The 12,377-nt window shown below is 41.2% G+C and overlaps 4 protein-coding genes and 1 non-coding gene across 6 annotated transcripts in view; 4 read left to right on the forward strand and 1 right to left on the reverse strand.

Moving 5' to 3' along the window:
* LOC132201270 (26S proteasome non-ATPase regulatory subunit 7) lies at positions 1–1,473 on the forward strand. The gene is made up of 5 exons (XM_059627297.1): positions 1–343; positions 397–668; positions 727–933; positions 990–1,195; positions 1,255–1,473. Exons 1-5 carry the CDS (start codon positions 169–171, stop codon positions 1,352–1,354), a joined length of 960 nt encoding a protein of 319 aa, XP_059483280.1. The 5' UTR covers positions 1–168; the 3' UTR covers positions 1,355–1,473.
* Positions 1,368–12,377, reverse strand: part of LOC132201271 (transmembrane protein 231) — a 23,173-nt gene continuing 12,163 nt past the window's right edge. The window contains exons 1-5 of one of the 2 annotated variants that reach the window (XM_059627298.1): positions 2,530–3,183; positions 2,261–2,430; positions 2,078–2,206; positions 1,793–2,012; positions 1,368–1,739 (exon numbers count right to left, since the gene is read on the reverse strand). In XM_059627298.1, coding sequence (XP_059483281.1) covers positions 1,468–1,739; positions 1,793–2,012; positions 2,078–2,206; positions 2,261–2,430; positions 2,530–2,671 — 933 coding nt within the window. In that variant the 5' untranslated portion in view covers positions 2,672–3,183 and the 3' untranslated portion in view covers positions 1,368–1,467. Of the gene's footprint in view, positions 1,740–1,792; positions 2,013–2,077; positions 2,207–2,260; positions 2,431–2,529; positions 3,184–12,377 lie in introns of those variants that run through there. The other variant, XM_059627299.1, reaches the window with a different exon arrangement.
* LOC132201264 (cleavage and polyadenylation specificity factor subunit 1) lies at positions 2,767–8,433 on the forward strand. The gene is made up of 20 exons (XM_059627289.1): positions 2,767–3,069; positions 3,131–3,345; positions 3,405–3,760; positions 3,816–4,066; positions 4,119–4,300; positions 4,354–4,552; positions 4,605–4,711; positions 4,762–5,406; positions 5,460–5,701; positions 5,755–5,945; positions 5,996–6,194; positions 6,260–6,530; positions 6,592–6,867; positions 6,922–7,080; positions 7,134–7,286; positions 7,338–7,514; positions 7,567–7,699; positions 7,752–7,895; positions 7,965–8,094; positions 8,147–8,433. Exons 1-20 carry the CDS (start codon positions 2,901–2,903, stop codon positions 8,331–8,333), a joined length of 4,386 nt encoding a protein of 1,461 aa, XP_059483272.1. The 5' UTR covers positions 2,767–2,900; the 3' UTR covers positions 8,334–8,433.
* LOC132201265 (poly [ADP-ribose] polymerase) overlaps positions 8,793–12,377 on the forward strand; it is a 4,710-nt gene continuing 1,125 nt past the window's right edge. The window contains exons 1-9 of the mRNA XM_059627290.1: positions 8,793–9,019; positions 9,522–9,705; positions 9,763–10,099; positions 10,157–10,429; positions 10,483–10,602; positions 10,663–10,910; positions 10,963–11,117; positions 11,335–11,404; positions 11,542–12,299. Of these exons, the coding sequence (XP_059483273.1) occupies positions 8,906–9,019; positions 9,522–9,705; positions 9,763–10,099; positions 10,157–10,429; positions 10,483–10,602; positions 10,663–10,910; positions 10,963–11,117; positions 11,335–11,404; positions 11,542–12,299 (2,259 nt within the window). The 5' untranslated portion in view covers positions 8,793–8,905. The remainder of the gene's footprint in view (positions 9,020–9,521; positions 9,706–9,762; positions 10,100–10,156; positions 10,430–10,482; positions 10,603–10,662; positions 10,911–10,962; positions 11,118–11,334; positions 11,405–11,541; positions 12,300–12,377) is intronic.
* Positions 11,146–11,277, forward strand: LOC132202121 (small Cajal body-specific RNA 8). The gene has a single exon (XR_009442347.1). It is a non-coding gene; the product is annotated as a small Cajal body-specific RNA 8 (non-coding RNA).

Genomic DNA, 12,377 nt, shown 5'->3' on the forward strand with positions numbered 1-12,377 from the left:
TCGAATTGCAAATTTTCACATCAGCAGGCAGCAGTGACAAGCAAAATAAAAGCGGCGTGAACTTTTCCCGTTCGGCTGCCGAAAGAACGTGATTTCGGCGCCAAGAGTTTCGCCTGCGAGTCTGGAGGCAAGTTGAGCATCTTGTTGAGCAAATCACCGTGAGAAAAAATGCCGGGCCAAGAAGTGGCGATCAGCAAAGTGGTGGTGCACCCGTTGGTGCTGCTCAGCGTCGTCGACCACTTCAACCGAATGGGCAAAATCGGCAACCAAAAACGCGTGGTCGGCGTTCTTCTCGGCTGCTGGCGGGCCAAAGGCGTCCTCGACGTGTCCAATAGCTTTGCAGGTACGATTTTTCTCCAAATTTGTTTCAAAATCACTGACCTAAAATTATTGTAGTTCCATTTGACGAGGACGACAAGGACAAGTCGGTGTGGTTTTTGGACCACGACTACCTGGAGAACATGTACGGAATGTTCAAGAAAGTGAATGCTAGAGAGAAAATTGTCGGCTGGTACCACACAGGACCAAAACTGCACAATAACGACGTGGCCATCAATGAGTTGGTGCGCAGGTACTGTCCCAACTCTGTCCTGGTCATCATCGATGCCAAGCCCCGCGAGCTTGGTCTGCCCACTGAGGCATATCGTGCAACAGAGGAAGTCCACGATGTAATTAGAATAAATTTTTGCTTGCGAATGTGTTTCATATTACATGTTTTGTTTAAAGGATGGAACTCCCACTTCAAAGACTTTCGAACATGTCCCAAGTGAAATTGGAGCAGAGGAAGCTGAGGAAGTTGGTGTGGAGCATTTGCTTAGGGACATTAAGGACACGACTGTTGGGACATTAGCGCAGCGTATCACCGCACAGCTCCTTGGCCTTCGCGGGCTTCACTCGCAGGTTGAAGCCATCAAAGACTACCTTGACCAAGTGGTAAGTCAAAATTAGATCCAATTTTAAAACATGAACTAAGTTAAAACAAAAAATAGGTGTCTCCAAATGGACTCCCCATCAACCATCAAATTATCTACCACCTGCAGGACATTTTCAATTTGTTGCCTGATGTCTCTCAGCCGAACTTCACGTCGTCACTGTACGTCAAGACAAACGATCAAATGCTGGTAGTTTATTTGGCAGCTTTGGTGCGGTGCGTTCTTGCCTTGCACAATCTCATCAACAACAAGCTCACAAATAGGTTTGTAGATATATTTGATCTTCGAGTTTGAAAATTAACATTCTCAATATCAAAATCAGGGATGCTGAAAGGAAAGAAGGTGCTGGTACGACTGTGGCCAAAAAGGGAGACAAAGAGGAAGCAAAGAAAGAGGAGGTGAAAGATGAAAAGAAAAAGTGACGTCCGCCAAGTCTTGTCTGAAAATTTTGCTTCGCTTAATTGTTTAAGTTTATTTAATAATTACATCCAATAGGCAGAAGAATGTTTGATAATAAATGAAAAAGTGGTAAAAATCAAAAGTTCTGCTTTGTCCAGGGCAAGGGCATCTTGATGACTGGTACAAGTTGATTTGTGAAAATGTAGTAGCGCAAGTTATATGCCACCCACTTGACCACTAGAAGCATGGACAAGTACTGGAGCCATGCCCATTTCATGACCTGCCAGAAGCCTGGAATATACTTGACATTTTGCTGCGGCACCAGCAGCTTAACATTTAATTTAAAAGGCTGGTCAGATGCTCTACCCCCTATCCAAGAGTAGTATGTGTTCCTCAGTTGAATACTTGCTAGTTAGATAAACAAAGTTAGGCTCCGTCATTCGAATGAAAAATTTACTTACCGTTTCTTTTGGCGTAATTCTCAAGAAAATTGGCGATGTCAAAAGTGACCTCCTTATCTGCAGAAATAACATCCTGGAGTTTCTCTCCTGGCGCAAATCTCTTTCCAAATGCCGTTTTTTGCAGCAATTCCAGGTCACCGACAACACTAAGTGCACCTCCAGCTACAGGGTGATTAAATTGGACTAGCCCTACACCTTCCATGTTCACATGACAGAGCGCCTGATTTTGCCATGAAAATGATTTTTTAATTTTGTTTGGAACAAAATTTTAAATTATAATTATACATTTAGTTTGTAGTCAAGCAGCAGAAGTAGTGTGGTACCAAAAATGTCCTCGTCATTGTCTAGCAGAATTTCCAGATCAAAGTGAATTTCGTCTATTTTCCCATCATGATCAAAATCAATTTCTTTTGACTGAAGTTAAAAAAGTTTCACCTTAATTAATACAATTGAAGTGCATTTAAATACCTTAACAAGAGGGCATCTGTTTTTTCGACTGTTAAATTGGCCGGCTACGGAAGGAAATGTGCCACAGAATATTGGCCCTTGTGTTCCCGAGATGTCGGCGAGAAACAGAAATTGATGCTTGAAGTGAACAGACGGTTGCTCATCAAATTGATCCGTCTTAAGCCAAAACCCTGCGAATAAAGTGTGACAATTTTAAAATAATTATATAAACTTGTATCTGGAACATATAAAAATATATGAGAAAATTAGAATAAATTTACTACATATACCGAAACTGCGATAAGCAAGGAGAAGTGGCAAAGTATAAGTTAGCAAGGAAATCACAGCGTTGAGAAATGCAGCTTTTGAAAATGCAGATGCTTTGTACCGATGCAAAACTGGAAAAGAAAAAATCTCAAAAGGACTCAGCATTATGAGAGCGCGTGCCTGTCAAAATGATTAAAAGAATTCAACTTTCTGAACTTTGGCGCCACTCAATGTGGGCGTGTCTTCACTGATTTGTTTACGATTTTACATTTTACGGTACACAAGCCGCGGAACGCAAAAGGCAAAGGCTGCAAGAAAAGTGTCTTTAATTGCTAATTATGCCTGCAATATCGATTTTAATTGATTAAGATTCTTGGAATTTGTGTATCTAAACATGTTTTCGCTTTGTAAAGAGACGCATCCGCCAACGGGGGTAGAGCACTCGATCTCGTGCCACTTTTTTAACCGCACCGAAAAGTCTCTTGTTGTTGCCGGCGCCAATGTGCTCAGAGTATTTCGTCTGCTACCAGATGTGGATCATCGCAAAAAAGAAAAATATGGAGGTAAATTTACATCGACACGATGAATTAATAAATTTCCACCTAAAACTCGTCTTTTGCTCAGAAAACCGGCCGCCGAAAATGAAGCTGGAGTGCCTGGCGACATTTACCCTGTGGGGCAACGTTGTTTCTTTGTCCAGTGCCACACTGTCTGGTTCGGCCAGAGACGCCCTGCTGATCAGCTTCAGAGAAGCAAAACTGTCCCTCGTCGAGTACGACCCAGACAGGAATGACCTGCGAACCCTCTCCCTGCATTATTTTGAGGACGATGATATGAGGGTCTGATGAAAATATTTATTTTTAGATATAATTTTTACATAATTGAAATTTAATTTTAGGGCGGATGGACCCACATGGAGCACCGTTTGCCTGATGTTAGAGTAGACCCTGAGAGCAGGTGTGCTGTGATGCTGGGGTACGGACGGAAACTTATTATCCTTCCGTTTCGGAAAGAACCATCCCCAGAAGACGCAGAACTTCTTCAGCCTTCTATCACAGTTGATGTGAAACCTACAGCCCAGCAACTTGCAAATGCAGCCAATGCTAATACAAAATCTCCAGTATTAGCATCCTATTCGATTGCTCTGAAAGATTTGGACGAGAAGATGGACAACATAATTGACGTCCAATTCCTGCATGGCTATTATGAACCCACTATCCTCATTCTCTTTGAGCCCATAAAAACGTTTCCAGGGTTAGGATAAATCACATCTAAAAATACAGCAATTATATAAAAATAATTTCTTCAGGCGCTTGGCAGTGAGGAAAGACACATGCAGCATGGTGGCTGTCTCTTTAAGTTTAAACACTCGTGTCCACCCTACCATTTGGTCTGTGTCCGGTCTGCCCCACGACTGTCTGCAAGCAGTGGCTGTGCGGAAACCCCTTGGAGGCACTTTGATCTTGGCCACCAATTCCATTTTGTATTTAAACCAGAGCGTCCCACCTTACGGAGTTGCAGTCAACTGTATTGCTGACACCTCTACGAACTTCCTTCTCAGTAGGCTTCTTTGTGTTTTCTTCATAAAATCAAAATTTATATACTTTTGCAGAAACGCAGACGTCGTTGAACTTGAGCTTTGACTCTGCACAAGCGTGTTTTATCGGAAATGACAAATTAGTAGTATCACTGCACGGTGGAGAATTGTATGTTGTTTCTCTAATGGCAGACAGTATGAGAAGTGTGAGAGGTTTCCACTTTGAAAGGGCAGCTGCAAGTGTCCTCACAACTTGTGTAAGAAATTTATATACAATATCAATTACGGTGTATAATATTGATGCATGCAGATCACTCTCTATGAGGACAACTACCTCTTCCTAGGATCCAGATTAGGAAATTCCTTGCTTCTGAGGTATACCAAGAAAGATGAAGTGCCATCTGTTTCTGTAAATGGACATGAAGAAGATGACGATGTTGTCATTGTGAATGACAAACAAGACGATTCAGAGCCTCCGTCTAAGAAAAAGAAGCACTTGGATAATTTAGGTAAGATGAATTTCCTTTTCAGACCTCTCAAATGAAATATTTCATTCAAAAGGTGACTGCATGGCAACAAATGTTGCCGAATTAAAGGATCCCGAAGAACTTGAAGTGTACGGAAAGGAGGACAAAGCGTCTGTACAGATCACATCTTATTCTTTTGAGGTAAAGATATAAATGTGACTAAAACACAAGTTGCTTATTATTCTTCATAGGTTTGCGACAGCTTGCTCAACATAGGACCTTGTGGAAACATCTCAATTGGCGAGCCTGCGTTCTTGTCCGAAGAATTTTCCACCTCAGCCAATCCAGACTTGGAACTACTGACAACAGCCGGCCACGGAAAAAACGGTGCTCTTTGCGTTCTGCAAAGGTCTGTGCGGCCGCAAGTGGTGACGACGTTTGAATTGCCAGGTGTCTCTGATATGTGGACAGTAGCTGCACCTGGAAAGACGACCATCACATTGGAGGACGGCGAAGATGGCGTCGACGCTGGTCCTATGCACGCCTTTCTTGTTCTTTCCCGCACTGACAGTTCAATCGTTCTTCAAACCGGTCATGAGATCAATGAGGTGGACAGTTCAGGCTTTAGCACGCAAGGCCCTACTGTTTACGCAGGCAACCTGGGAAACAACAAGTACATAGTGCAGGTGTGTCAAATGGGTGTCAGGTTGTTGCTAGGTGTTGACCTGCTGCAGCACATCCCCTTGGACCTTGGATCCCCAGTCGTCCACGCTTCCTGTGCCGATCCCTACGTTGTGTTGCTCTGCTCTGACGGCCAGGTGATTTTGCTAACCTTAAAGGAGGCCAGACAACCTTCCATGACAAGACTTGCGGTTTCCAAACCCGGCATTTCTTATGTGAGTTACAAGTGCAAAAAAGTTGAATTCTTATCAGCTGATTTTCTTTACAGCGACCCCAAGTCACTGCGATCTGCGCTTATCGAGATGTGAGTGGACTGTTCTGTGGAGCCGTGGCATTTGCAGACGGGGAAGATGAGGTGGAACAAATAGATTCTGAGGTTCCAGCTTTTGAAATTAAGAAAGAGGTGGACGATGAGGACGAACTGCTCTATGGCGATTCCGACATGCCGATTGTACTGCAGCCACCTGCTCCAGATCCTGAACCTCAAGCTCCAAAGAAAAATACACTTTGGTAAATCAAATTACTTTTGTATGTAAAAATGAATTTACTCCGTTATTTTTTAGGTGGCAGCATTACTTAGTAGAAAGAAAACCTACTTTTTGGTTGTTGCTGGTCAGAGAGAACGGAACTCTAGAAATTTATTCATTGCCGGATTGCAATCTCTGTTTCCTGTCTAAGCACGTTTCAACAGGCCCAAGGGTTCTGGTAGATAATCTGGAAATTGCTCCGTTAGCAACAAACACCTCGACATCTAGTTAAAAAACAAATATTTTGTAAAACTTAATACTGAATTGAGCTTATTAGATACTGAAGTGCCAATCTCGATCATTAGGGAGCTCCTGGTAGCTCCACTTGGCCATTTGGGGTCTAGGCCACTTTTAATGATGCGCCTCGATGAAGAACTGCTCCTTTATCAGGCATTTTATTACGCCAAAGGACATCCTATGCCCATCCGTTTCAGCAGAATGGCACACGACGTTTTCACAAGGGAACGCAAACCAAAGTAAATTTGAAAAAAAGATTTCCTTTTCAAATTCAAAACAACTAAGACATGCATTTATTCCTTAGGTCAAAAAAGAAGCACGCAGCAGATGCACCAGCAGAGACCACGGAAATGAGTGTGATGACCACTGATCCTGTGATCTGCCAACTGCGGTATTTCCGAAACATAGCTGGCTACAACGGAGTTCTAGTTTGTGGTGTTTCTCCTCACTGGGTATTTCTCACAGCCAGGGGTGAGCTGAGAACCCACCCCATGCACATCGACGGGCCCATCCCCTGCTTTGCGCCTTTCCACAATGTCAATTGCTCACAGGGCTTCCTCTATTTCAATAATAAGGTATTTTATAAATTTTAAATTCATTAGGAAAAATACTGACTTCAGTGACCTCTCTTTGCAGTCTGAGCTTCGAATCTGCGTTTTGCCTACACACCTTTCGTATGACGCCCCTTGGCCATGTCGAAAAGTACCTCTGCGGTGCACCGCACACTTTGTGGCGTACCATCTTGAAAGTAAAACGTACTGTGTTGTCACAAGCACGTCCGAACCATCCAGCCAGATTTTCCGATTCAATGGAGAAGACAAGGAATTGACGGCAGAAAAACGAAATGAACGGTTTCCCTTGCCTTCAGTCCCCAGATTCAGTTTACTCCTTTTCTCTCCTGTTTCCTGGGAGGTATTGATTTCTACATAGCCCAAACATAATTGACTACTTTTTTCCTTTATTTAGGTCATCCCAAATACAAAAACAGAACTGGATGAATGGGAACATGTGACATGCTTGAAAAATGTTCGCCTTGCCGATGAAGGCTCTCATTCGGGCTTGAAAGGTTTTGTGGCAATTGGGACCAATTACAATTATGGAGAGGACATAACCAGTAGAGGAAGGGTAATTTAGTATTTCAGAATTAACTAATCAGTTTCAATATGAATTTATTATAGATTTTGATCTTCGACATCATCGAGGTTGTACCTGAACCAGGCCAGCCACTGACCAAAAACAGATTTAAGTCTCTCTACTCCAAGGAACAAAAAGGCCCGGTCACAGCTATTTCCCATTGCAGTGGATTTTTAGTATCTGCAGTTGGTCAAAAGGTTTTTTTTTTCATTTGAGTTGCATGCAAAAACTTCACCTAAAAATTTTAGATCTACATCTGGCAAATGAAAGACAATGACCTGGTTGGCATTGCCTTCATTGATACTCAGGTCTACATTCACCAAATGTTCTGCATCAGCAGTCTCATTTTGGTTGCCGACGTCTACAAGTCAATCTCACTTTTGCGCTTTCAAGAAGAGTACAGGACACTTTCTCTTGTGAGCAAAGTAAGAATTATCATTTGATCTTCAACCATGTCAACTTATTAAATATTTTCAGGATTTCAAACCAGCAGAAGTATATTCCACAGAGTTTCTAGTAGACAATTCACAAATGGGATTCCTCATCTCCGACAGAGAAAAAAACATAGTTCTTTACATGTACCAGCCTGAATCTAGAGACAGCTTTGGAGGTAAAAAATGAGAGAACTTGTTTTTTTTTCTTTCTATATTTTATTTTTCCAGGTCAGCGATTGATTCGCAGGGGTGATTTCCATCTCGGTCAACACGTCAATTCCTTTTTCAGAGTAAGGTGTCGATGGCAGCCAGAATACTCAGTGGAGAGAAAGTTGCCAGCTGGTTCAGACAAGCGCCAACTTTCAATGTTTGGTAAGCTGTTCATTTTAAATTTTATCCCAAGCGTAATTTATAAAAAAAAAAAAAAAAAAAAAAAAATAGCAACTCTTGATGGTGGTCTCGGATACATACTCCCGTTGCCCGAGAAGACTTACAGAAGATTACTTATGTTGCAAAATGTATTAGTAAACCACCTGCAGCATGTTGCTGGTCTTAATCCGAAGGCTTTTAGGTAAATACTCGTATGATAACCATTGAATAAAAGTAAAATTGTTGAATTATAGGACATTCCGAAACACAACGAAAGTTTTAGGTAATGCAGCACGTGGAATTGTTGATGGGGAATTGGTGTGGCAGTTTCTTCATCTGCCAGTTGGTGAAAAGTGGGATGTTGCCAAAAAAATAGGCACCAAAGTTGATGACATTTTGGACGATATGATTGATATAGAGAGACTTTCTGCCCAGTTTTAAATTAAAAAGCGTAATACATGAATGAACGTTATTATACATTCTACATTGGTGTCCAAAATTCTTGCGAACTTTGTAATAAAAATTAACAGCTTATCTTGCACTTCTCGTCCTATTAAATTTTTAGTTTTGCTAAACATTTTTCAAAAATAATTTCCTCTTCGATTCAAATTGTGATTTATTGTTGGTAAATATGATATCAGAATAAATAATATATTATTGCTTTGTTATAATTTCTCTGTTTGAACAGGGGTTATATTTAAAATATAAGTAAAATTCAAATCTAAAATCGGCTAAAATCCTTGAATCTGAAGCAAACAAACGCATGAAATAAGCAAGAAGTATAACATACTTCTTGGAAATATGTCACCATCCTAAAAACGCGTATTTTCCCGCATTTGCACTACGTGTGCTCTCTGGTGTCAAAGTTTTGAAACTAGATTTCTGTCGGCCGGTGGCCGGTGTAGGTGGAACGATTTAGCGGGAAGACGTGCTTTACAAATTTGCGTTATTTTTCGCCGATTTTGTCGCGAATTTCGACTTGAATTACACAAATCGACCACAGATCAAACACCATGGACGAAGATCTGCCGTATAAAGTCGAGTATTCGAAGAGTAACCGTGCGAACTGCCGAGTATGTCGCCAGAAAATCGAGTCCGGCGTTTTGCGATTGGCCTTCATGTCGCAGGTACACATCAAATTTTGAATCCCTCCTATTATTGCAAAGAGTAATTTACAATGTAAGTCTCTCGAGATTTCCCCCGTTGATGATTTCTCATTTTATTTCCGTTGAAGAATTATGCTTAAAACTATTAACTGTGTTGGAGGATGACCTACTGAAAATTTTCGGTCATGGGCTACTATGGCCAAAAGTATGTAGCTGCCATTTTTATCATTAGAAGCAGCCAGAAAAAACTCGCATGGCAACTTTTCAGAGGGAGAGAGGCATCCATTCAGGGTGGTTGTCATGTCACGTCCCATACAAAATTAATACTTAGAAGTCTTCTAATATTTATTTTTTATAATATTACATATATTAAACTGTAAAAAATAAAAATACCACATATTAAATATATATAATTTTTTTTATTCCGCAATTTAATTTTGCTGTTGATGCAAAATTACTGCTTTCTCAAATTTTGTATGTATTTTATTTTTTATGTTAATTTTCTGATTTTATTTACTCTCAGTCTTCTGCATTTGATGGCAAAGTTCCTTTCTGGCACCACAAAGATTGCTTTTTCAAGAAGCAAAGGCCGAAGGCATTGGGGGACATTGCCAAGTTTGACTCTCTTCGACCTGAAGACCAAGATTACATCAGGGAGAGAGTTGAGAACAGAGCTAATGGCAGCAGTGCAAGTGAGGAGCCATCAAGTATGTCTATTTCTGATTTTCTTTTAGAGATAATTTTGAAGGTAATTTTTTGTTTAGGTGGAAAGAAAAGCAAGAAAACCACCACTAAGAGAAAGAGCAGTGGCAAAAGGAACCTGCCTGATTTCAAGTGTGAGTATGCCGCATCCAGTCGTGCGGTTTGCATCGGCTGCGAGCTGAAGATTGTCAAGGATGAGATCAGGATTGCCAAAATGGACTATGAAACTGAAAAGGCCATCCGATTTGGAGGTTTTCCACGCTGGTACCACGTTGATTGTTTCATCCAAACCAGGGCCCAAAATGAGTTTTGGGACTGCGTCGATGCAATTCCAGGATTTAATACTTTGAAACAAGATGACAGGAATGAACTGAAGAAGAAAATACCAGCAATGCAGGCGTGAGTTATTAATAAAAATATTTTTTCTTGTAAATTTAATTTGATTTTAAAATAAAGGGTGAAAAAAGAAGAAAATGGTGACGAGCCACCTTCAAAGAAGGTCAAGTCTGAGTTCACCGATGACCAGATGAGAGAGCAGAGCAAGAAACTTTTCAAGCTGAGGGACCAACTGGAAACTTTGAAGCCAAAAAATCTGCAGGACCTTTTGGAGCATAACAAACAACAGATTCCTCCTGGAAAAGAGCGCCTGCTTGATCTTCTTACAGACGTCATGACTTTTGGAGCCTTAAAAAAGTGCCCGGAGTGCAAAACAGGCGATCTCTACTACAGGTTGGCTTAACACTGTCAGCTAGAATATATTTAATAGTCACTGCTAACTTTAGAAACGGCTTATACCATTGCTCCGCTGAGACTGAATGGGCCAAATGCACATACAAAACCAAGGATCCTGAGAGGAAGGAATTCAAATTGCCTTCGGCCTTCAGGGAAGACATCCCATTCCTGTAAGAGCTCTAAAATATCGTAAATTTGAATTATTTTAAACTATCGTACAATTTTTTCAGAGCAAAGTACAAATCAAAAGTGGGCAAACGACTGATCCAGGAGTATGAGCGCTCAGTGCCATCCTCGTCATCCACTGGTCCTACCATAGTGAAGCCCAAGCCACCACTTGACCGCATGGAGTTTGTCCTTCACACCCATATTTGCAAGGGCAATGAGAAAGACGAGATGAAGAAACAGATTGTTCGTCTTGGCGCAAAGGCTGCTTCGAAGGTATCTGAAAAGACGATGGCTGTCATTTCAAGCAAAGGTTGTTTTTAATTTGTAGCTTATTCCTTTCTTCAATAAATTTTTCATTGCAGAATGTATTGAGAAGGGAGGCAAGCAGATTGAAGATGCTGAAGAGATGGGGATCCAAGTGGTGCCCAAGGAGTTCTTCGAAACTGTCCTCAACAATGCCAAGATTGATATCCCTGAACTGATCTTGAAGATGTCAATTTCAAAATGGGGCAATGATGTAAGCATGAAAATCTTATTTCCAGAAAAGGGAGTCTAGATACGTGAAAAATTATAAAATTTTAATTTCTCACCACTTGCTCTCCCAACATGAAAAGTGAACTCTGATGACTCTTGCAAGAGAAAGTTAAATGCTTGAGACAGATACGGTTCAGACACACGAAATTTCCAATTCTCAGTATCTGGGAATGTATATTTTTTTTTCATAACAATTTCAGCCTAAGGAACGCATGCCGCCTGAGGAAACTGAAGAGGAGAAGGCTAAGAAATCATTGAAGAAAAGTGGAAGTGAGTTGGATTGATCATTAATCATTATAGTTCAATTTGTATAGCAATAGCAAATGTACTTTTAATTTTAAATTAATTGGTTTAATGCATTTCACTAAAAAAATTAGAATTTCAATTATATTTTAATAAAATTTCAGGCTTGGCAGACAGATATGCCAGTCAAGGCTCGAGCAAGATTAAAATCCAAATGAAGAATGGTGCCTACGTTGATCCTGAATCAGGCCTCGAGTCAAAAGGTCATGTCTATAGAGACGGAAAAGACATCTACACAGCTGTCTTGAGCAACAGTGATGTTTCCACTGGCAAGAATTCCTTCTATAAGCTCCAAATTGTCGAGTCTGACCGCCGCAACAAGTGGTGGGTGTTTAAAGCTTGGGGCCGCATTGGCACAAGTGTTGGCAAGAACAAACTTGAAGAGTTCAACGACCCTAAAATCGCCATTCTTGACTTTGAGGAAACATTCGAAGAGAAGACTGGAAATGAGTGGAGCAACCGGGCCAGCTTCAAAAAGCGGCCTGGTAAGTACTTTATGCAGGATATTGACTTCGGCCAAGACCAGCAGGACAAGTTGATCAAACTGGAGGACGGAGTCATCCAGTCAAAACTGGAGCAGCCTGTTCAGGAGTTGATGAAGCTGCTCTTCAACGTCGAGGCCATGAGGGAGACCATGCTCGAGTTTGAACTTGACCTGGAAAAAATGCCTTTGGGCAAATTGTCGCAAAGACAGATTCGCGAGGCTTACTCCGAGCTGGCCAAGCTGCAGGAGGCTGCTCACGGAGACAAGAAGATGAGCAAGAGCGAGCTCATTTCCTTGAGCAACAAGTTCTACACCATGATTCCTCACAGTGCTGGTCTGGATGCTCTGCCTTTGCTGGATAATGAGGAGTTGATCAAGGTATAAACATGGAACCAAATTAAATATAATTTGCATCACTAATTAATTAATTAATCACTTTTAATTAATAATGATCAC

Source organism: Neocloeon triangulifer, unplaced genomic scaffold (assembly GCF_031216515.1).
Source record: "Neocloeon triangulifer isolate White Clay Creek 2 clone unplaced genomic scaffold, ASM3121651v1 ptg000014l, whole genome shotgun sequence".
In the NCBI taxonomy this organism is placed as follows: domain Eukaryota; kingdom Metazoa; phylum Arthropoda; class Insecta; order Ephemeroptera; family Baetidae; genus Neocloeon; species Neocloeon triangulifer.

What these genes read in the sequence shown, in the direction of transcription:
- LOC132201270 (XM_059627297.1), top strand. Translation starts at nt 169, where the DNA reads ATGCCGGGCCAAGAAGTGGCGATCAGCAAAGTGGTGGTGCACCCGTTG. An exon ending in CAACAGAGGAAGTCCACGAT is followed by an intron (nt 669 to 726) that starts GTAATTAGAATA and finishes TTTTGTTTAAAG; the next exon opens with GATGGAACTCCCACTTCAAA. An exon ending in AAGACTACCTTGACCAAGTG is followed by an intron (nt 934 to 989) that starts GTAAGTCAAAAT and finishes AACAAAAAATAG; the next exon opens with GTGTCTCCAAATGGACTCCC.
- LOC132201264 (XM_059627289.1), top strand. Translation starts at nt 2,901, where the DNA reads ATGTTTTCGCTTTGTAAAGAGACGCATCCGCCAACGGGGGTAGAGCAC. An exon ending in ATCTAGAGACAGCTTTGGAG is followed by an intron (nt 7,700 to 7,751) that starts GTAAAAAATGAG and finishes TTATTTTTCCAG; the next exon opens with GTCAGCGATTGATTCGCAGG. An exon ending in GCGCCAACTTTCAATGTTTG is followed by an intron (nt 7,896 to 7,964) that starts GTAAGCTGTTCA and finishes AAAAAAAAATAG; the next exon opens with CAACTCTTGATGGTGGTCTC.